The sequence below is a fragment of the Callorhinus ursinus genome, unplaced genomic scaffold (genome assembly GCF_003265705.2).
Source record: "Callorhinus ursinus isolate GAN/ISIS: 27379988/994484 unplaced genomic scaffold, GSC_fseal_2.0 scaffold19, whole genome shotgun sequence".
NCBI lineage: Eukaryota > Metazoa > Chordata > Mammalia > Carnivora > Otariidae > Callorhinus > Callorhinus ursinus.
This window is the reverse complement of record NW_027397081.1, coordinates 5,216,703-5,240,345: the sequence shown is the minus strand read 5'-3', so window position 1 is coordinate 5,240,345 and position 23,643 is coordinate 5,216,703. Positions and strand designations below refer to the sequence as shown.

Here is a 23,643-nt window from a genome sequence, read left to right as displayed (position 1 = left end):
GTTGAGAAGTATTATCTTCGACAGCGTTGACTGCATGGGGGTGAGAGGAGTGGGCAGTGAGGTTGGAGAGAGAGGCTGGGATAAGAATACAAAGGGCTTCACATGCTGGTTAAGGAAAGTAGAACTTACATAATAGGAACAAAGTCCTGATAGTTTTCTGAGCAGCAGAGTGATGAAGTTAAAGCAGCAATTTGGGAAGCCTATTCCGGAGGAGGTGTCGCAATCAGGCTAGGGTGGGAGGAGGGAAGGGGGAAGGCAGAACAGGGCGCAGGAAGACTAGTGAGGTGGCCAGCAGAGTCGTCCGTGAATGATGGGAGAGAGACACATATAAGCCTCTCTCAACAAGAGGCAAGATCAGAAAAATGAATTTCTTCTTTAAGGAAGATGTGCCGCTTCAAAGCACCGTAGTGCTTGACAGCCAGACTGAAGGTTAAAGAAAACATGTGGACACCAAGGTCAAGGTATTTTTGGTACCTTTTCATTATAATAATTGATCTGTAACTTCTCCCTCAGAAAGAAAAGAAAATTCTTCTAGCACTCAGGAACTTGATGGTTTACTAGTTTTGTTTTTCCTCCTTCCCTCCCTCCAACAGGTCAAAGATCGTTCATCTCTTGTGCCCTTTAAATGTTTCAAATGTTTTTTAAACATTGTCCAGGTAATTATACTTCAGAAAACAGTTGTAAATGTGAAAATTAAAGGTGATTTTAAAATGTATTTATTAAGAAATGTAAAAACTAGGGCACCTGGATGGCTCAGCTGGTTAAGCCTCCGACTCTTGGTTTCGGCTCAGGTCGTGATCTCTGGGTCGTGAGATCAAGCCCTGCGTTGGGCTCCATGGTAAACAGGAAGTCTGCTCGAGATTGTCTCCCTCTACCCCTCGCCTCATTTGTGCATGCTCTCTCTCTCTCTCTCAATTAAGTAAATCTTAATAAAATGTAAAAACTTACTAAGTTTTTTTAAGAGGCAGAGTATTCAGAGCTTATAAGTTTCATTTGTCTTTGTGGTATTCAGTGAACAACTTATCACAGTGGAGATAAACACTGATTTGAAAAGTTTTCCTGAATCTTAAATAGTAATGAAAATTTTTGTTTGCCTAATTGACTTTGACAGTGAGGTGATAAGACAATGCTGTGGTTGGGTGGCAGTGGGAAGAAACAGGAAGGAATGGTTGTGAAAATCCTATAAAAGAAGATGTAACCACTACTTTGATGGGAGCTCAAAAGAGAATTACCCTCGTTAGTGTCCCTGACAGAAGCCCAGAGATCTGAAGGAGACGTTGACTCTTGGGAAAGATAAATCCAGTGTCACTTATTTGTGAGTGTGAGGTACCACCCTCTGTTCCTTCTTCCCACCTCTACCTCTTCTTCATTCTTGGGACAGCTAGAGAAGACAACCCCAACAATTACAATTTCATTGCCCTTCTGTTGCTAGGAAAACGGAGGATCATAGGGGAAGGGAAGAAAAAATAAGACAAAAAAACAGAGAGGGAGACAAACCGTAAGAGACCCTTAACTCTAGGGAACAAACTGAGGGTTGCTGGGGGGGAGGGGTGCGGGGGGATGGGTAACCGGGGGATGGGCATGAAGGAGGGCACGTGATGTGATGAGCACTGGGAGTTATATGCAACTGATGAATCACCAAATTATACCCCTGAAACTAATAATATACTAAATGTTAACTAAATTGAATTTAAATAGAAAATTAAAAAAGTAAAATATTTTCATCCCTCAAGCCAGATTTCCAGAGAAGTAAGAAGTACTCCTGGGATTTTGGCATCCTGCTTTATTGTACATTTTCACTTAAGCTAGACATTTCCTCTACCAGTGCTGTCCAGCAGAACTTTCTGTGATGATATAAATGTTCTCTTTCCTCTACTACTATGGGTTCAATTGCTCTTTTTTTTTTTTTTTAAAGATTTTATTTATTTATTTGAGAGAGAGAGAATGAGAGATAGAGAGCACGAGAGGGAAGAGGGTCAGAGGGAGCCCGATGTGGGACTCGATCCCGGGACTCCAGGATCATGACCTGAGCCGAAGGCAGTCGCTTAACCAACTGAGCCACCCAGGCGCCACGGATGAAAGTATTTTAAAAAGCATCATTACCCTACACTGTGCCGTGTTGTACCTCTTACGCCCTCCCCCACCCTGGCCGCCCTTTGGTGAACACTACCTTCTGTGGTGACAGTTGTGCAGGAAAGCACTTGGCTGTCAGCCGCAACACGAGCTCTCAGTCTACACTGTAATTATCTCACGTGGGCAGAGGCACCTTGAAGGGAAAAGGTACCAAATCCTAGCAAGTGGGATGGGGTTTTCAGAGCAGAATCCATCATAATGGGTATGGTTATTCTTATTAAATGCACTCCATTTATTTTCTGGAGATATCTTGACACAATGGATTGTGCAGGTTTGGGGGGCCCGTGGGAAATCGTTCCATAAGAAATCAGTCCAAAGGAAAACAATGCAGACCTTTGGACTTTCCCTCAAGAAGATCAGTCGTGATGAAAAGAAAGCTAGAGCTTGAGGAGAGAGGCAGAAGCTGCGGAGAAGTGATAGCACTCAAGGCTCCTAGCTCGGGCATGACTGTCACACTGCAGGCTTCCTGTCCCTCGGAGAGTTGCCTCTTTGGATTACAGACTTACTCGGGAATGGCCATGTTTGCTTAGTGAGATAGCTAGCATCTGTTTGCTCATGGCACTCAATAGAAACTGGTGTCAAGTGGGGAGTTAAAAAAGTTGTTGCAATGATAGAACAACGAGGCGACTTGCTGCCCCCCAGACAGGGCCTCCTCCTTGAGGTGGAGGGGGTGCTGGTGATCATCACCGTCCAGGTTTTGGACTCAGACTTGCAGGTCCAGAAACTCAGTTTTGACCAGGAGGCCAGAGTTGATCAGGAGCCATGGACTGAGTCTCCGTATCCGAGGTCCTAAGAGACTGATCAAGTCTCCTTTTGTTCCTGTCTCATGGAAGACTTTTCTTTCTAGAAACTAGATTTCAACATGTTATATGTTCTTACCTGAATTTCCAGACACTCCCTCGTCGAAATTCAGGTTCTTAGGAGGTAGAGATTGTCCTGAAAAGATGCTTGGGGAATCCGTAGAATGACATGGAAGTGGTGTCCCCCAGATGTGTGCCACGTGATGGCCTGGGACTCACAGCGCGCATAATGTCACAGCTGTGATAAGAATTGACGAGAGACGTCGGCAGATCACATTGTCGTGGTGATTGAAATGTCAGAGTCTTCTATGCTTTCTCCTCTTGGACAATGGCTGATGTTTGTTCTCAGCCTTTTCCTTTTCTAGGCTCCAAAAGACTGTTCCCTTTCTAACACATGGTTTTTCCTCAGATGTAGTTCACGTCCACTGAGGCGGGGGCATTTATATAAAACATAACCTGCTATGACCTGCTGTTGTATGTAACCAGGACTGGGCTAAAATGGAGATGGAAGTATAAATGTGTTCTCCACTGTCTACCCCTAGTTGCCATTTAGCACTCAAATCATCTATCCAAGATTCAAAGGGCTCAGTCACTGCAAGAAATGTTTTTTCTTCTTTGATGTTCCATTAAAGTTATACTTAACATCGCTGCCTTTTCTACTGTGGAAGGCCGTAGAAAATAAACAGTGGGGAATAGTGCTGATGTTCAAATCAGATTATCCTGGATTCTTATGGAACGTCCCCTGTCTGCATTGCTCACCTGTGAAATGCCTTCCTCTCCGGGGTCGTTGCAAGGACTCAAGGGGTTAATGCGCATAAGTTGCTTAGCCCAGTTCTTGGCATGGGCAACACACTCAGCAAATGTGCACTTTGCCCCTCTCCTCCCCCCCTTCTCTTTCTTTTCTTTCCCTGCCCTCTCTCGAAGCCTTGATTAACTTTTATTTTAAAATTATTTTCACTATGAAGTAAACAACCATAGTGCCTAAACGTGTCAACATTGCAACAGGATGTCACAATAAATGTGTTCTCTCATTTTTTTTCTGCCTCTGTTATTCTTCTGTGAGTATTTCATTAGCATAACTGTCCACATATTCAATGCCTCACTCCAAAATTACACCCCACTTCCACCCCTAATTCCACCATATGCTCTTGTTGCATGATATGGTCACAACTGACTCTTCACAGATGTATGGGATTTTTCTATAGTAAGCATCTAATCAAATATCTAAGCCAAGACTGACTGCCTCTGCCACTGGAAAAGCTTTTGTGATGTCTTCTCCTATGATTATAAGGCTCAGTGCTCAGGGAAAGCAGACTCATTTCAATAAAATTACAAACACAGGATGACTAGCAAAGTACATCTGCTGCTGGGGAGAATAATTATGCTCCAAAACATATGTTATTTAGAACAGTGCTCTATAGAAATATGTCATTACTCCCTTCCATTACTATGGATAATTAAAAGTTGATTGGTACTTAAAACACAATGAACTTTATGCATGGGAAATGGAAATTAATATTTTGTTATTCTCTGCCTTTGTTGCTTGCAGGATTAAAAAATCTGCTGACTGCAGGCTCAGCCAACCCAGGTCCTGAACTCATGAAAGCCTCATGTGGCAAAACAGTGGAAGTCTGAAGCCCACTGAGATGCGTGGGATCGGTATCTTGACCCGTAGTCACACCGTACACCAGTGTTTCTATTGAGTGTGGAGCACAATGGAATAGTAGCAGGATTTGGGAGAAACTATAACAGGGGCAGAAGATATGGTCACCTCCATGGAGAAGAGATTTCTTAAATCACCAAGATCAAAGGAATTTAACCAGTTCTGCTCTGAGTAGGGCAAAGGTCAATATCTAAGAGGTTTGGGCCCAGGGGGAGACAATGGGGAATCTTAGTTATCTGGTAGGGATCAGGATCATTCAGGTTGGGAGATCCTTTCAAAGTAGTGTGAGGTAACTAGAGGAGGGTCTAGCCCCAGGAAAGAAGCTGGCAGGAAAGGGAGGTCCGCCTTCCAACTGAGCTGAGGTGCAGAACCAGGTTCCCATCCTAGAATCCAGCTCAGTTTTACCCCAATAGAAGAAAATCAGAAACAGAAATATTGGGTGGAACCGAACTTGTCAGGTGGGAGACCGCGAATGTTCACGGCAGTCAGGACACATCAGACGGGGAGAGTGAATATTTTCACAGTAATTCTACTAAGGCATCAGACGCTAGTGAAAGACTTCATCATGGTGACATCTCTCATCTTAAAGATCAATTCTTAATTAAGAATCAGTGAAGTAAGATTAAACACATCAGTGTTTAACTAATGTGGGCCAGGTGAGGTGAAGGTGATTGGGGGCCACAGGGTCTTGGAGAAGCTGGCTGCTTTGTCCGGTGCTCAACTAGAGGAACAGTGATTGCCAATTCTGGAGAAATCCTGGCACGGTGGATTCACTGAGAAATGGTTTTCTCAGTTTCCCACAGGACTTGTAAATACGAACGCAATACATCCAGCCAGCATCCCTGCCATAAAGATTAGAGAGGAAAGAATGGTTTAGCGTGGTATCTGACAAAGATATGATGAAGTCTAAAACAATTATTGCTGACATGCACTGAGCACTCTTCTCAGGTTGAACTTATTCTATGTCTCAATGTTTAACTCATTTAATTCTCACTGAAGTCCTGTGACGTATGTATTATCATTCATTATTCCCATTTCACAGGTGAGGAATCAAGGCACGAAGCAGATGATGTCCCCTGAAACAGCTAGTTAAGTGCCAGGGTTCGTATTTAGCCCAGGAGACTGGCTTTAGAACCTGAGCGTTCAACAGCCAGCTAATTCTGCTAAATTATTACAGTCGTGGCTGGAAGACAGGGAGATTTAAATCTGTGTTATGGACTTCAACATATTGTTAGAAAAGACTCTTCAACCCTACCTTCATCTGAAGATAGGCAGGCTTATGTTGAAAAAGAATTAAGATCTTCATGGGAGAGTGGCCGTATGATATATCATCTAAACTGGGACACTTCCAAAAGGAATAAGCTAATAATAACTTCACCAGGAAAACCGGGACATATGGTCATCCTACTCACAGGACAAGTTTCAACCTTCAAGACCTGCAGAGCACTGTGGAAGTTGTAGATCGCTGTACCTGTTACACATGAACACACGTGTACTGCTGTTGTCTTCTCTAGACGAGGTGTCTGTATTTGATGGGCAACTTGAAGGATTTCCAAGGATAATTTTGGCTGTGCCTGCCTTACCCCTGGGTGATAGAATTTAACCCCTATACAGAAACCATCCTATAGAGGCAGGTTAAGCATTTTTCTAACAAATTCTCTTTATGGAGCTGGTTAGCCAATTTGTAGAAAAAAACGTTTTTGAGAGATTCTGTATGAACTGATAACTTTTGATTTCCTTCAAGAATTAGTATGAATTTCAGACAAATGAGGTTTGCAAAGAGTTTTTTTAAAACCGTAAGTAGATTAATACATTTCTTTAGATAAGGTCCTCCAATCACTGAATTCTTTGAGCTGCCATGTGACAGACACTTTGCTAGATGCTGGAGATATAGTAGGAAACAAACAGATTGGCAAAAACAAAACCAAAAAACCCAACCAGTCAGGATAGTTGTGCGTAGAGGGAAGCGATAGCATGAATGTAAAATGGAGGGGTGTGTGACACTAATTGGGGAGCAGTGTCAGGATAGGGAAGGTGGATTGTGTGGTCGGGGAATGCATCTTCAAGGAAGGGACATTTGTTCGGAGACATTAACGACAAGCCAAGTGCAAAGGCCTCCTGAGGGAACGGGTGCAGAAAGGAGGCTCCTGTGACTAAGGCACAGGGGTTGAGGGGGTGTGGGGAGGGACAGAAGAATGGAAGCCATGCAGCTCCCGAGCCCTGTTCTTGTCTGTCACTCACGCAGATACCAGATTTCAACATCCAATTGTTCCTTGAGCATTGGCTGTGTTCAGCGAGGGATGGGAGCGGGTAATGTCAGGATCTGGCCGGGGTCAGGCCTCACTGGGCTGCATATCCCTTTCCACAGTGGCGGGCCGGGGGCGGAGCCGACCCTGAGAGCAGGTGCGGGCAAGGCGGGCCGCTCTGATCTTCGCCCGTAACAGTATCAGGTGGCCCCTCGCCCGCCTTGTGTAGGCGAAAAGGAGCGGCAATAAAGGAGTATCAAGGGCGCCTGGGTGGCTCAGTTGGTTAAACGACTGCCTTCGGCTCAGGTCATGATCCTGGAGTCCCGGGATCGAGTCCCGCATCGGGCTCCCTGCTCAGCAGGGAGTCTGCTTCTCCCTCTGACCCTATCCCCTCTCATGTGCTCTCTCTCTCTCAATCTCTCTCTCAAGTAAGTAAATAAAATCTTTAAAAAAAAAAAAGGAGTATCAAAAAATCTAGTCTTTCTCTTTCCTCCTATGCCCATTTCCTGTGAGTCTTTCAGTAGAAGGGCTGTTTCTTTCTCCACAATAAAACGACCTTCGAAAGCCCTTCTGACTGACGGAGATGCATGGTCACTGTATAAACCGTTCGGGAGAGGTGACCCATTGGCTCTGCCTTGGCCGGTTACCCTGACCTGAGATGCGCAGCCTCCCTGATCCAGGCAATCAAATCAGACAGTCTTCGAGACATCACTCTTCTGGGTTGTAACCTATCTTGGAGTTTAAAGGATGGAGTTCACAGCCTAGAAAACTGAAAACCACGTGGCTTCTTGCAGACTCTTAACTTAGACATGTAAGTCCAGCTCCCTATCAGATCTCTCCCCTTCGATGTGTATGTTCCCGCTATCCCTGAGTTACCCAGAGGCACAAAGGAGAGGGAGCAGGTTTACCCGAATCTTCCTTAATCCGCATACGTGGGCCAGCTGCATAAGCACAATGGCCAACCTCCTGGGCAGAGACCTCTTTATGGGGAAGGTAAAGGAGACAAAGAAGGAGGGCCCCAGGCAAGAGAGAGTCTCACAACTGGGCCATCTCTCCTGAGGCAATGGAAACTCCTTTTGTACCCAGGCTTGAGCCTCACGAGACCTTCAACCTCTGCAGCGTTTTCAAGGAAGAAGCCCAAGGGTAGAGTTAAATGTCTGTGCCATTCAGAGAGGCAGGATTCTTCCAAAATTGCTCCATTAGAAAAAGGGACCATTCTAATTCACCCCTAGCTAATGTGTTACATGTGGGGGCAGCCAGTTCACTGTCCTCCCCCCTGAAGGGGTCATGTGGTCTTGTGCTTCTGTTCATTTAGTTATGCTGTGCTCTCTGCCCAGAAGTCACTCAGGCCCTTTACTCTGCTCTTACAAGTGTTGCAAGATTCACTTTAGGAATAGTGACTATAGGAAGCCTTTCCAGAAGTCTCAACACTGACCTGGGAGCATGCCACACTCCCACCCCACCCCCTGCAGTCCTAATCACCCCAGGGATGCCTCTACAGGAGCCACCATATGCCTTGAAATTCCAAGGAATATAACGCTGCTATGCAGCTGTAAAAAGGAATCAGGAAGAGATGTACATCTTGTTCTATAATCTCCAGGATGTAGTAAAATTCTGGATTTGTTTGATCACTTCCGTGTAATGTCACTTAACTAGTTTCTCTAGCTCCTGTGTTTTCAACAAGCTAGTTAGATCTAGAGGTTGGATTGAATTCATGGGTTTGTCTGTTTGGCAAAAATAACTTGTCAGCAATGTATTTCCTATTGTATCACATCATAAGGCACGTAATATCTGGTATGCTTCATTTACGCTTATAGTTTTAAATCGAAACTGAAGAAGGTTAACCAAAGGCTAATAAAAATTATTACCTATAGAGGAGTAAGGGAACGGGGATATAAGTAAGACTTCTCTGAGTGTGTCTTGTTGACACTGTATAAATATTGACATTAGAAAGAGTAATCCAGGCTGAGGGACTAGCATGTGCAAATGACCTGAGACAGGCACATGCCTGGTTCCTTTGAGAGAGATCGAGGTCAGTGAGTAATTTCTGATTGACTTGTTTGCCTTCCCTGCTAGACTGCAAGCTGTTGAAGAAAAGGACCAACGGCTTCCATGTTCGTAGGCTCAGCTTTTGCATAGTGTCTGTCATACAGTCTATGTTTGATGCAAATTTATTGAATAAATGAGCATCAATAAAGCACTCTTGGGATCTCATTGCCATAAAGTCACAAATCTATAATTTTCGTCAGTCTTCTCTGATGAATCAGAGGAAGGTTAGAAAGTTAAAACAGGACGAGGCAAAATATATATATCGAATATTGGAACGCTATTAAAGATCTTCAGCGTACATGGAAACCCACAAACCACACCATTCCTCCAAGCGTAACACTTCAGAGCAATCTTTCTTTTTATTAGGCATGGCCCTGTTTTATTATCACAACTGTTGAAAGGCAACAATTTAGCAAAAACAAAACATAAATACTTACCTTCTAAATAAAAGTAAACTAAATTTTTAAATAAGTAAGTTAGAATGATACATACATAATAAATCAATACTTTAAGCAAGTAATTAAAAACCATAAATAATTTAAATACATAAATTCATTTATTTACTAGATGAGAGTTAAACGAAGATCTCAGTCCTCTGCTCTCTCTATCCATGTGTGGGTCCATGTATGTCATCCCTACATGTCTGCCTATTTTAGAGAGGCTTCAGGTGGACCCACAAGTCACTGCTCTTCCTTCAGCTTATGTCTTCCTGTGTTGAGGCACCCAACTGAATGCATAAAATATATGCAGAATAAAGTAAGGGGACATTTTATTGGCCTCTGAGGGGTTGGAGACGCATATTTAGAAGGCCTTGTTACAGTATGTAAGGAGGTCATGAGCAAGTCTTATCTAAATCACTTGGGAAGAATGGTTCTTTAGAGTAAGCCTATTTCCTGGAACACAAGAGGGTGGGCAGATTCCTATCCCCGACCACTAAAACAACTGTTTTCAGGACCACAGGGCTTGGGTAAAGCTCAAAATTGTCAAAGCCAAGATCTGGGCACTAGATACGGTCATTAACATTGGGGCATTGCTGTTCCCAGGTCCTCTTAATGGACAGAGGTAGGGAGACAGATTATATAGATACAAAGATACAGATACAGATACACAGAAATGTCTATTTCTCTATCAACCTGTCTATATTGAAGACATGAGTTCTTACAGATACCTCCAATTCCAATTCAACACCACAGGGTTCATTCCAGTTTGCTTCATTTCCATGTTTGAAACTCCATTCTCCAACAGGGATATCAACCTAGTATATCAACTTCTTCGTGCAATCATCCAGGACGTAACCAGCATCTGCTGCCCTGCCGGCCCCCTTCCTGGCGTGGATGTCCTCCTCACCGAAGCCCTGACATCCTGTGCTAGGTTATCGCACTCAGGCTCCCTCCCACGCGGATGCACCTCCTGCCCTGCTGCCGCTCTGCCACGGGAGCACCCTTCTCAACCCCTCTGTGCTCAGAGCACTCCTCCCCGCGGCCCCTGCACACATGCACACTTTCCTCAGGCCACCCAACCGATGACTTGGGCCTGAATTGTACCGCAAGGGAATGAAAAGGAGAGGAATTGGGAGAGAAAGACGACCTAACAAGGCCCCGATACCAATTTGATGTCCTTTCTCTTACAACCGGGTCCATCTTCATTCATTCTATTTGTTACATAACACACAAAACACACACAAATTCCATTATTATTTATTTTAGTTTAGTTTATAAATGCAACTTTTACTTAATGGAATAGATGAACAACTAACAGGTGAAAACGATTTAAAAACACTACATAAATTATTTACTTGCCATATTGGGTAACATTTATTTTTGTTCTCAGTAACCGATCTTTGAGACGAATCTCCATGTAGGATTATTGATGCCACATTTATTTATAATTATGAAAAAATAAATTGAAACAAAAGTTAAAAAAGAACTGAATGGATCTTTCTGCCTGTATGCTCCAGGTATTTTTCTCCCTTTAATATCCAATAATTTTACTAGACTAGGTCTCCATGTTGGCCGCCCTGGGCCGATTTTCCCCCGTTCACGGCGCGTACTTTTAGTGTGTAGGTTTAGGGCTGCTTTTTATTTAAACAAAGTTTTCTTGAATTGTAGCAAAGCAATTGGTCTTTCCCTCCCCCCTTCAGGACATCCCTCCACCACAGGGAAATTCTTTGCCCAAAAGAGCACTTTGGTGGAAAATTTCGAGATGTACGGACTGAACTTCGACGAGCTTCTAACTCGTAGACTTTGAGGAAACAGGTGAGAATGCCGTTGGTCTCGTGCAAGGCCCGTAATACATGTAGAGTGACGTTACTCCTGTGGCGTCATCACCGAGCTTTAAGCGTCGCTCACATTCGCGCATGCTCCGTAGGCGGAGCAGCGCCCCTCCTACCTCTCCAGGCGGAAGTCCCCTTTTGTTTATTACATTACGACAGTCGTAAACTGAGTTTTTTTTTTTTGTGCCGGCTTCCTGGTTTTACGACAACAACAATGGCGGCTACCAGTGGTAGATTTGAAAGTGCGAGGAGTATCGAAGAACGAAAAGAACAGACCAGGATGGCCAGGGCCGAGGTGCTGCGCCAGGTATCTCCGTTTTGGGGCGTTGGAGCCATTGAGAATCGTGGGAGTGGACGGTTCCTGGGAGCCAGGCCTGCTGGCTCTCCTTCACCGCCCTCTTCTCTCGCCTCCTCTGTGTCTCACCGTACCTGCCTGAGGGTCTCCCTTTGGGATGCCCGGACACTCTTGGTTATTTCTCGCCTCCCGAGACGCGTTGGCAGTCTCCAACTGCTCTTTCTCTTCTTAGGAAGGCCTGTTTCTTTCTTGAGGTTCCTTACTTCTTAATTTATCCATTCTTGGTATTCCCGTTATTGGATCTGTGCACTTTCGAGGAAGTCCACCACGAATGACGACTCTGCCAGCGCAGTTGACAGCCTCCGTCCTCGCTCTTTCTGTATCTGAAATAAACATTTCCGTTCTCAGAAACACACGTGAGGCACACTGGAATAGACTGTGTGACCGTTTCCCTCGCTTGTCTTATTATTGGTATCGATTCCAGGGTTATTGTAAATCCTTACTGACCCATACAAGGGTTGACAGAAGAGGCTCAGAAGATGTAGTCCCTCGAAAAAGGTTAAGAAACGTTGTGTTTCTCACCAAGACTGAGACGTATAGCGGTAACCTATAAGGAATGGGGGAAGTAAACTGTATTATCTGACAAGATGCGGGAAGTGTGGCATTGAAGGGGAAAATCTGTAGCTGGAGAGCAACTTAGGGTACAAGTGAGGGTTTTTGTTTTTATTGGTTTTAAGACTGAAGAGTTTTATTTATTTATTCATGAGAGACAGAGGAGGAGAGAGAGAGAGAGAAGCAGAGGGAGAAGCAGGCTCCCAAGGAGCAGGGAGCCCGATGCGGGACTCGATCCCAGGACCCTGGGGTCATGACCTGAGCCGAAGGCAGACGCTTAACCATCTGAGCCACCCAGGCGCCCACGACTGAAGAGTTTTAAATAAATGCAGATGAGAAGGGGCTGGTAGAGGAGGCGGGGAGGCATGATGACTATGCCCAGAGTTTAAGGCGAAGAGTGGGCGATTAGTATTGGATAGGTGAAAGGTTGGTATTGTTCTCTGATTTCAGTATATCTAACCCATATGCATAATAAATATTCTTCGTCCTTGCCTTTTTGGTTTTTTAGGCAGTTTTTGGAGCGAGTTGGGTTTGAAAGCTAAGGTAAAGTTTATAGTGGAGGTATGCATAGAGTTTGGGAAGGACCAAAACCAGCTTTGGAGTTTGGAGAGAGAATGAAAAGGCAGAAGCAGCCTCCTAGGAAGAACTTATTTTATTTGACTCTTGTTGAAAGGTGACTACAAATTAGCAATATGATCGTTTGGTTTTAGAAAGATGATTCTCCCTAAAGCATTTTGGGGGCTTGGGTAGAAGGATATGGGCACTGCAGATTGAAGGCATGGTCAGTCTCCTGACAGTTATGGAAGTCTCAGGCAGTAGCAGTGGGATGGTGAAGGAAAAAGGAGATTCATGTCCTATTTAAGGTAGGGAGCTTAGGGAGAGGGGAAGATCTACTATAGGTCCCAGGATTCGTCCTTGATTCACCAGAGATTGGTGATGTGATTGGTAATGTGGAAGGAGAGTTTTGTTCTGTTTTTAATCTTTCCTACACTTTGGTAGAAGCAAATTCTTGGCAAGGGACAGACAATGACTGATGAGACCTTATATGAAAGTGGAAAAGGGTTTTGTTTTATTTATTTTTTTTTGTGAAAAGCAATTGGATAAGTCATTAATTTTTCTTTTTCATTGTTTCAGGCTAAAGCCAATTTTGAAAAGGAAGAAAGGCGTAAAGAACGTAAACGACTTCGGGGTGAGGCTACATGGATGCTACCTGATGTGAATGAGCGAATTGAACAGTTCTCACAGGTGACTACTAACAGGTTCACTTGATGTAACAGATCTGTCTTTTTTTTATTAATATTGGAAGAGCAACTTTATGTTTCTATTTTGAAAAGTTACAGAATGACTATCACATAGGTGGCATTGCTGACCAATTTTATCTCTCTGGCAGAAATAATCTATTTTAATATTTTGGACATTATAACATTGGGCGGATTTTGTTACTTGAGTTGACTGGTAGAAAGCTTAGCAAATTTCTGGCGCACTTGTATCAAGCTTACGGACCTAAAAAATTATGCATTTTAAAGTTTAATGTCATGTTTTTTTTGGTCTGAATTCTTGTTTTCCATTTCCACAATTTTAATTTATACTGTCTTGTTATATTTCATATGACCCAATAATCTTTTATAAATTCTTTAGGGGCCACAGAGGATATATGTATATATATATATATATATATATACATACATACATATGTATGTGTGTGTATGCATACATTTGAGTATAAATGCATTTATTTGATTTTATCTGTCTGTCAGATGAATCTGTAAATAAATTAAGGCTACAACTTCCCTCATATTTTTCTGAAAAGATATCTCAGCTATATGATCTAATAGCGGTGCATATATTACAGAAACCTGTTAAAGTTTTGTAGAAGATTTTATTTTGTCCTATGTATTGTCTCATTTCATGAAAATGTAGTTTTTGGATTACAGATTTTTTTTTCTTCAAAATATTTGTTTTAAAGTAAGATGAAACCAGATTCCTTTCTTACCTCTTTAAAACATTTATAGGAACACTCTCTGAAGAAAAAGAAGAAAAAAGACAAACACTCAAAAAAAGTAAAGAAAGAGAAGAAAAAAAAGAGTAGGAAACAGAAGTATGAAAAAAACAACGAGTCAACAGATAGTTCCTCAGTAAGTATGTGTTAAAGCTAACCAAAGCAGCTACTTGAGAAAATTGTATTTAAAGGAGTCATGTATAGGAATGTAAAATATATGAGAACTTAAAAAATATTACTAGTTAAGGTATGAAAATGCCTGGGAAACATCTAGTGGGAGGTGTCCAGGAAATACTGGAAACATGGATCTTAAGTTACGCGGGAAAGTAGGAGGATGGGGACACGGGTCAGGAGTCATTGCTCGGGGCAGCTGTTCGAATGGACGGATTGCCCAGGGAGGTTGAAAAGAAAGAGGAACATCAGGAACCAGACGGGAGTAAAGGCCATCAAGTAGAAGTAGTTGGAAAATTGGAAGGAGATGCAAGGAAAGGACAGTACTGAAAAATAAAAGAGTTTTAAGACCTTTAAGAGTCTAGGGGCCCCTGGGCGGCTCAGTTGGTGAAGCGACTGCCTTCGGCTCAGGTCTTGATCCCAGGGTCGTGAGATAGAGCCCCACATCGGGCTCCCTGCTGGGCATAGAGTCTGCTCAAGATTCTCTCCCTCTGCCCCTCTCCCTGCTTGCGTCCCCTCTCTCTCTCTCTCTCTCTCTTAGAAAGAGGGACATTGTGGTTAGAGAGTGATGAGCTAGAGATGTTGAGGGGTAGTTGGTCTCCTAGGTATGATATTCAGAGGGTTGTATGTGCAGTTGAATCACCAGATTCCAAAGTCTGGTCCTTTTGTACTTCTAGGAACTGAGTGTTTGACAGTACACCCTGAGATGATAAATGGCTCATGAAAGCCTATGTTATATGAGAATGCAGTTTATGAATTCATAGTGAGAAATACAGCTGGATAGTTTTGTCAAGGAGCTGGCATATTTTTGTAATGGTAGGAATATTTAAGTTATATAGAAAAAAATTGTTAAGTGTAATTCAGGACAAAGTGAATTAGAAAATCTTAAAGTGAAAAGAAGGTAGAGGCACTGTTTCCACAATTGTGGATTGAGTTGCTGATCCCATTGAGATCCTAAAAAAATTGTTATCCTTTTTCCAAAAAGAAATTTATATACAAAGTTGTTTATTTCAGTGGGATTTATAAAACTCCCTGGAGTTTAGGCAGAGATCACAGGTTAAGAATCTCTGTCCCGTGGGAGTGCCTGGGTGGCTCAGTTATTAAGCATCTGCCTTCAGCTCGGGTCGGGATCGAGCCCCGCGTCGGGCTCCCTGCTCCACGGGAAGCCTGCTTCTCCCTCTCCCGCTCCCCCTGCTTGTGTTCCCTCTCTCGCTGTGTCTCTCTGTCAAATAAGTAAATTAAAAAAATAAAAATAAAAAGAATCTCTGTCCCGTGGGGACAGATCTGCTAGGCTGAGTAAACATTTATGTAATTTGATTAAGGGTACTTGCTTTCCCTTATTAGAGACACATTGTCCTGTTATATTTCTTTGTTCTTTCCTGGAAATACAGTTGACCTTTGAACAACATGGGTTTGAACTTCATGGATCCACTTATAAGCAGATGGTTTTTTTTTTAAAGATTTTATTTATTTATTTGAGAGAGAGAATGAGAGAGAGAGAGCACACGAGAGGGGATAGGGTCAGAGGGAGAAGCAGACTCCCTGCCGAGCAGGGAGCCCGATGCGGGACCCGATCCCGGGACTCCAGGATCACGACCTGAGCCGAAGGCAGTCGCTTAACCAACTGAGCCACCCAGGCGCCCTATAAGCAGATGGTTTTTAGATAAATACGGTACAGTACTATAAATGTAATTTCTCTTCCTAATGATTTTCTTTTCTCTATCTTACTTTATTGTAAGAATACAGTGTATAATACATATAGCATACAACATACATGTTAATGTTTTTAATGTTATCATTAAGTCTTCTGGTCAACTGTAGGCTATTAGTAAAGTTTTTTGGGGGAGTCCAAAGTTATACGTGGATTTTTGACTATGTGGGGAGTCAGCGCCCTTAACCCCCTCGTTGTTCAAGGGTCGTCTGTACACATAAGTCTTTTTGTTGCAACTCATGAATGGAATTTTAAAAAATGAATAAACAGGAGAACCAGAACTATAAATATGGAAAACAAACTGAAGTTTGCTAGAGGGGAAGGCTCTGGGGGTGTTGGGTAAAATGGGTGAATGGAAGAGGGAGGTACAGGCCTCCATTTATGGAATGAGTAGGTCACAGGAATAAAAAGCAGAGCATAAGGAATACAGTCAGTGATTATAATAGCAATGTAATGGGACAGATGATAACTACATTGTGGTGAGCATAGCATAATGTATAAACTTGTCAAATCACTAAGTTGCACACCTGAGACTAATGTAACATTGTGTGTCAACTATACTCAAATAAAAGAGAAAGAGGAAAAACCTCTCAAATGTATAGGCTAACAATAAAACCCCTCTGAATCTTGGACTTCAAAAACAGAATTACCGAGATTAATTTTATGGCCTAGCCTGTGATCAGTCTTGGTGAAAATTCCACGTGTATTCGAAACGTGTATTCAGCTGTTAGGTGTAGTGTTCTATAAATGTCAGCTTGGGGAAGTTGATTAATAGTGTTAAGTCTTGTATTCTTACTGATTTTCTGTTTTCTTCTATCAATTACTGTGAGAGCAGTATTAAAATCTCTAGCTGTAGTTGTAGAGGTTTGTCTATTTCTCCTTCAGTTTTGTGTTTTTGCCTGATGTATTTTGAAGCTTTTTTTAAAAAAGATTTTATTTATTTATTTGAGAGAGAGAGAAAATGAGAGACAGAGAGCACGAGAGGGAAGAGGGTCAGAGGGAGAAGCAGACTCCCCGCTGAGCAGGGAGCCCGATGTGGGACCTGATCCCGGGACTCCAGGATCATGAGCTGAGCCGAAGGCAGTCGCTTAACCAAGTGAGCCACCCAGGCGCCCTGTATTTGGAAGCTTTATTAGGTAGATACACATTTAGTACTATTATATCTTCTAGATGAACTAGCCATCGTATTATTGTGAAATGTTTCTCTTGATCTCTCATAACATTTTTGTTTAAGGTCACTTTGTTTCATATTGATAAACTCTCTTCAGTTTTATTGTTTGTTTTTTTCATGGTATATCACTTTTTATTCCTTTAGTTTTAATTTTTCTATTTTGGTTTTGTTGAATGTATTTCTTGTAGACTGAATATTTGGGTCTTGCCTTTTTTTTTTTTTACCTAGCTTATCAATTTCTTCCTTTTTAATTAGAGGATTTTCTGTACTAGGTAATATGGTAGCCATGTGTCGCTTTTAAAAATTTAATTAAAATTCATTAAAGTTATATTAGGTTGAAAATTCATTTCTTCATTCTCACTAGCCAAATTTTTTAAGTGCTCAGTAATCACATCTGGCTAGATTAGTGGCCCCTGTACTGGGCAGTGTAGGTATAAAAAAATTCTGTTAGATAGCAGTGGTTTAGATCATTTATGTTTAATGTAATTATGGATCTTCCTGAATTTTCGATTGGGTTATGTCCCAGTAAACCCATTGTAAGTTAAAAATATTATAAGTCAAAAATACATTTACTATACCTAGCCTACTGATTATTATGGCTAAGTTTAGCCTACCTTAAACATGCTCAGAATACTTGTAGTAGCCTACAGTTGGGCAAGATCCTCTAACACAAATACTGTTTCCTTAGCTCAGTGGGATTATCATATTTAGCTTGAGTTTCCCTTCCTTGTGCCTTGGTCTGGGAGGTGCTTCAAGGCAAAAAGCTGTTGCATTCACCCCATTTGTTTCCCTTTTCAGGAATCACAGCCCTGTATTACTGAGATTCAATGTTGTGAGAATAGTTTCAGATATTTTCTATTATTGCTTCTATTTCTATGTGTTTTTAGTCTGATGCCGTTTATTTTGTCATGGTCAGAAGCAGAAGTCCTCAAGTTCCTTTGATTTTTACTGGCAGCTCTTGCTGTCTTCTAGATTTTTTCCTGATATGATTAGGGCGTGGTTATCATGAAGGCCGCACAGGAGAGGAAGAGTTCCGGGAGCTGTGTTAGGTCAGGAGGCACATTACGCTTGATGGTGTATGAGTTCTTCAAGGCAAGGTGGAGGATTGAAACTAAAATCAGCAAAAGAAGTGAGGTCATAGCATATTTGGGAGGAGGAACAGCAATTGTGCAAAAGTATTGAGGTGATCGTACAGTGGTGAAAGTGAGAAACAAAATTAGTAGAAAGGGAGTGAAGGCAGGCAAGTTCCACAGAATTGTCCAGGTTTCACTGTTCTGTGAATGAATGATAAGAATACTAAGTGTATCACTGGGGTTTCTTTCATTCAGTGCCTGGTATTTGAAATGCTTGAATGCCGGCCGCTAATTCAAGTTTCTGACGAGGGCTGTTGGAAGATCAAAAAAGAGGGTGTAATTAATTTTAGTGCACCTACTGCCTGTCAGCTTGTCCTCAGACTCTGGTGCAGACACAGGGCATATCAAAATAGAAGCTTTTTTCAGGCCTTTGGGGACTCATTCTCTAGTTAAATAGATATGTAATTTCAGTATGTAATCTCAGGATGCCAAGGCAGAACAGTATAGTCATTGGTTAAACAAGATAGTTAACTTTTCTCTCCTATGAAAGAAATCAGGTAGGCAGTCTGGGACTAGTGTGGTCTTCTGGGACTAAGGCTTCTACTGTTTTGCTACTCCCTCAGCATTACAGCCTTACCTCTTAACCAACTGAGCCACCCAGGCACCCTTTTTTTTTTTTTAAGATTTTATTTATTTGAGAGAGAGAATCAGCCTTACCTCTTAGTCTAGATGACAAGACAGAGGATGCCCTCTCTTTCATAATTTGACTTTCAGAAAGTCCCACATAATACCTTTATTTCCATGTCATTGGGCACTTGATCATAAGTCTTCACTTTCCAGCAAGGGAGGCACATTATGTCTCCAAATAAAATAGGGTTCTTTTGGCAAGAAAGAAGAGGAGCTTTGTGACAGAGAGCCATAGAAGAGGTCACATGTGTTCTCTTTATATTACTCCCAGGTGTATTTAGGGTGGGGGTTGGAAAAAAGAAGGGGAGCAGGAAACACTGGAGTCCAGGAAACTAATTTGGTTATTCCAGTTGTCTAGGTGAGAGATAAGAGGATGTGATCTAGGATACTTTAAGGGAATGGACACGTATTAGTTGGGGCTCTGGGTTACAGGTAATAGATTAAACTTAAATTGGCTTATTCAGAAAAAAGGGGCAATTTATTATTAGAGTACAAAAGTCTCCTAGGACATGTAGGTATGGGAATGCAGCTGAGTTTCAGGAATGGCTGGAATTAAGAGTTGTGAATACTTTTATGAATCATCTTGCCATTTTCCATGTTTGTTTTTCTCTTAGTTCAATTTTTTTCTTGGTAACAGATCAGTTTTTTTGCTGAATTCTAATCCTCATGACAAAAATAGCTTCTGCCAAAAAATTTCCATTTCTGTTTAGTTTTAGAGCAGCACCATTTAGTCTTGATTTCAAATTCCTGGAGAGTAGCTCAGATTCATATGAATTGGGTCAGATACCTACCTTTGAACGAATCAGCTGTGGCCAGGGATGGAAGTGGGCTCCCATGGTAGGCATGTGGTGTTCACTCTGTGATGTATTTGAGAAATACTTTGGAAATGAAAATAGTAGGTTTAGATGGGCAGGGTAAGTTGATCCTGAGATTGTTGACTTGGATAAGTGGGTGGTTGCTGGTACCATGCATGTCATTGAATTCAGTAATAGAGGAGGACGAACAGGTTTTATGGAAGAGATGATGGGTTAATTTTTATGGAAGAGATGATGGGTTCTTAGTGAGTTCAGCATGGCATCCAATATAATAGGTAGTTGGTTAAATCACTGAAACTTTGGGTAGACAAATTTGAAAGATACCAGCACAACGGGTGGTAGCTCGAGGCATGAGAGTGGTTTTAATGGCCAAGGGGGAATGTTTAGAGATTAAAAAATGTAGTGGGCAAAGAATGGAACCCCAAACAACATTGATATTTCAGAGCTGAGCACAGGAGGAAAAGTGCATGAGGGAAATGGAGAAGAAACCACGAATTCTAGGAGAATTAGGAAAGGTCCTGGAGGTAGAGAAGGTGAGTTATCCAGAGTTATATTCAGCAGAGGTCTAGGGAGATAAAGACAGAAACATTCCGCTGCATTGGGCAAAGTAGAAACCAGTGGTGACCTTTGAAGAAGTTTTGTAGGTTAATGGGGACATTAGCCGTATGATACAGTTTGAGGATTGGGTGACAGTGAGAGGGGATAGACTGCTGTTTTACGAATTTGGCTTAGAGTACAAGTTGGAAGATAAATGGCTGCTAGAGGGAGACATAAGGGCAGTTAGGGTTTCCCTTCTTCCCTCATTCACACACACACGCACACGCACGCACACACGCGCATGCACACACGCGCACGCACACACACGCACACAGGATGAGGAATACTTGAGCATATTTCTAAGCCAGTAGAGAGCTTCGGTTGAAGCTACAGGAGGAGACAATTGATGGTGCATGGTCCTAGAGGAACAGGAGTGGTTGGGGCCAAGATCTGTGGAGGAGGACCTGCGTTGAAGAGGAAGAGTTAACAGGAGATAGGCACAGACATAAATAGTTTTGTTGGAGGTTGGGAGGAAGCTAAAGTGGCTCCATTTTTATTGATCGAGAAGGAGGAGAGATCCATTTGCTGACTGTGTGGGGAATGGGAGTTGGTAGAAAACTTGAGGGAGTTGTGTAAGAAGATGATGAGCATCACCTCTCTGCCAAGGCATTAAGCAGGGTCTTGGGGATACAAAGTAGGCAAGAGCAGATGTGGTTGCTTTCTCCTAGAACTTACTACGAGACATTAATCAGATAGTTACACAAGTAAATGTAAAACTGATAAATGCTTCAAAGGGGAGTAAGCCAAGGGAGTGGAAGAGAGAGCTGACCAGGGACCAGTAAGAGGAATACTAGTTATAACTGAGAGTTTAGCTCAACTGAAGTTGTAAAGGTCATGATGATTTGGGTTTATGCAGGGGTGGAGATGGTTTGCAGCTGTGGTGGTGAAGCAGCTGATGGCCCTGATCAGTGACTTTCAAGTGATGGGTTAACATCTCAGAGGATAGAGAGAACCTGTAGTTTCAGAAGAACGCCTTCGAGGGGTGCCTGACTGGCTCATTCAGGAGAGCATGTGACTCTTGATCTTGTGGTTTTAAGTTCAAGTCCCACGTTGGGTGTAGAGACTACTTAAAAATAAAATCTTAAAAAAAAAAAAGAAAAAGGCCTTCACCAGAATCCTGTGGAACACTAACGTAAACTCTTTTTTTTTTTAGCATGATCTTAGCAAATTGGCACTCCCCCAAGGAATGTGTTAACTTTTCAGATTATCGACTCCCTTTTTAGTGGATAACAACCAAGTGGTAGGAACCAAGTCTTCAAACTGATTTTTTGAAAAAGTTTTTATTTAAAGTCCGTTTAGCACATAGTGTTATGTTAGTTTGAGGGGTACAATATAGTGATTCAGCACTTCCATACGTCACCCTGTGTTCATCATGACGTGCAGTCCTTTCAAAATTGATTTGACAATGTAAGTATGAGTAGGCCAGAAACATATTTATAGTGATTATCTTAAAAATTACAATTATATATGTAATTAGCTAGTTCTAATGTTTCTATAACTCCAAATCAAAGCCTGAATGAATGAATGAATGAATGAAGTCTGCTCTGCATTGGGAGACAGTTGGCACTTGAGGTGCCACAGCACAAATGTGTTTACTCCACATGGATTATACCTTTTACCGGACATATTGTTGTTCTCCAGTTAGGTAATTATCAAGAACTTTGTGGAATGAAGGAATATTGTTCTCAGTCAGGAAATCCTCTTTTTCTTCCCTTGGCCTCCAGGTTTCTCTGCTGTGCATTAGCCAGTGTTGTATGCTAGGTAATTTCTAGGATCTTTCCTACACTTACATTGTACGGCTCCCAAGAGTAGATGGTAGAGCCAGAAAGATCTAGATTTCTATTCTGGTTCTCCTACTTGGATACCATGTAACTTGGGCAAGTTTACCTAATTTTGGGAAGCCTTTCTTATCTCTAAGACCAAATAGTATTTTATGTAGGGTAGTTTTAAGGAGTCAGCTTGAGAATATATGCGAAAGTACTTATTACAGTACTTAACATAGAAGGAGTTGATTGATGTATTTGTGGAAAACAGAACCCAGAACTTGGCATAAGGCTGAGCACATAGGGGATGTTGGCTAAATACTTTGTAGCTGATTTAATAATCTGGTATTTAAACACAGTAACAAAGTGCTTTACCAGCCTGGCTGTTAACTGAGATCTCTGCATTTTTAGACCCAGGGAAATTTAAAAATTTGAAACTTAAAGGCAAAGTCATTTACTTGAGTGTTGTTTCCTTTGTCCTAGTTAAACAAAGATGTCAGTATTGCTTAATGTTGGTAGGAACCGAAGCTCTGTGTTGAAGTGAGTTCTCTGCTGTCAGTTCTAATCTTTTGTTTTCGCTTTCCCTCGGCATGACAACAGTCATGGTGTTTCATGGGCTTATCCCAAAAGAGTGGGTTTACATGTTCTTTGTTCAAATTTTCATTGTAGCTTTTTAAAGGGGAAGCCTACTCTAAGGATTTTTTTTTTAGGGAATCGAGTTCACCATTTAACAGCACAGAATTTTTATATGCAAGTCTGCAAGTTTGAGAATTTCACTTATATGCTAAATATTCTTAGAGCTCTGAAGACGAGTGGGTTGAGGCTGTCCCATCGCAGATCCCTGGCAGAGAAAAGGCCTGGAAAGTGAAAGGTGAAAATTCAGAAAGAGAAGACAACCCAGTTATTCAGGTAAGTCACCTGATTTTAAAGAAAGAAGTGTGAACAGCTAAGAATAGATGAATGTTAGAATGACAGATGGTTAAAATTGCTTCAGGAGAAAAATTAGACTTTGAAAACAGTATATTCTTTTATGAATAATTTTGGCAGTGATGCTGTTTGCTTAGTCTTTGTACTTCCGTTCTTCTTCTGTGAGAAAGGGAGTACTGACCTCTATTCTGGTTCCACAGAGGGTTTCCTCCCATTAGTTGTGGCTAGAAAAGTGTCACTTTCCTCTCCTGTACTGAAGCTCTGTACGGTTACCTGTATCTGAGTGGGTAGAGTTTGGCCACTTTTTATTTCCCTTCACTGCATCATGTCATAATTTTGGTTAGCAGTACTTAAGAGTAGAAGAGTTCACAGATTTGGGGCTGTTGTTCATTTGCTGCCGTGGGAATACGGTTTATATGCTGTTAGCTGCGGCGCAGAAAGGTGGAAAGGACTGGTGTTCGAGTGCCTGTTCCATGTCACGCACCAGACTGTGCCCCTTAAGTCTGTTCTCTGGTTGACTCCTGGTTGATATACCTCTAAAAGGTATGAATTTTATTCCATTTTACAAGAGAGAGACTAAGGCATCGAGAGAATAAAAAACTTGCTTCAGGGTGGGCAGCTGGAGGATTTGAGCTGGGTTTGCATGCCTTCAGAGACCC

At 42.0% G+C, this 23,643-nt stretch overlaps 1 protein-coding gene across 2 annotated transcripts in view; it reads left to right on the top strand.

Annotated features, from left to right (window-relative positions):
- Positions 1-11,329: 11,329 nt before the first annotated feature.
- The window catches only part of CWF19L2 (CWF19 like cell cycle control factor 2), a 119,934-nt gene continuing 107,620 nt past the window's right edge, over positions 11,330-23,643 (top strand). For both annotated transcript variants that reach the window (XM_025893721.2, XM_073903676.1), the window contains exons 1-4: positions 11,330-11,470; positions 13,205-13,315; positions 14,083-14,205; positions 22,856-22,966. In XM_025893721.2, the coding sequence (XP_025749506.1) occupies positions 11,378-11,470; positions 13,205-13,315; positions 14,083-14,205; positions 22,856-22,966 (438 nt within the window). In that variant the 5' untranslated portion in view covers positions 11,330-11,377. The remainder of the gene's footprint in view (positions 11,471-13,204; positions 13,316-14,082; positions 14,206-22,855; positions 22,967-23,643) is intronic.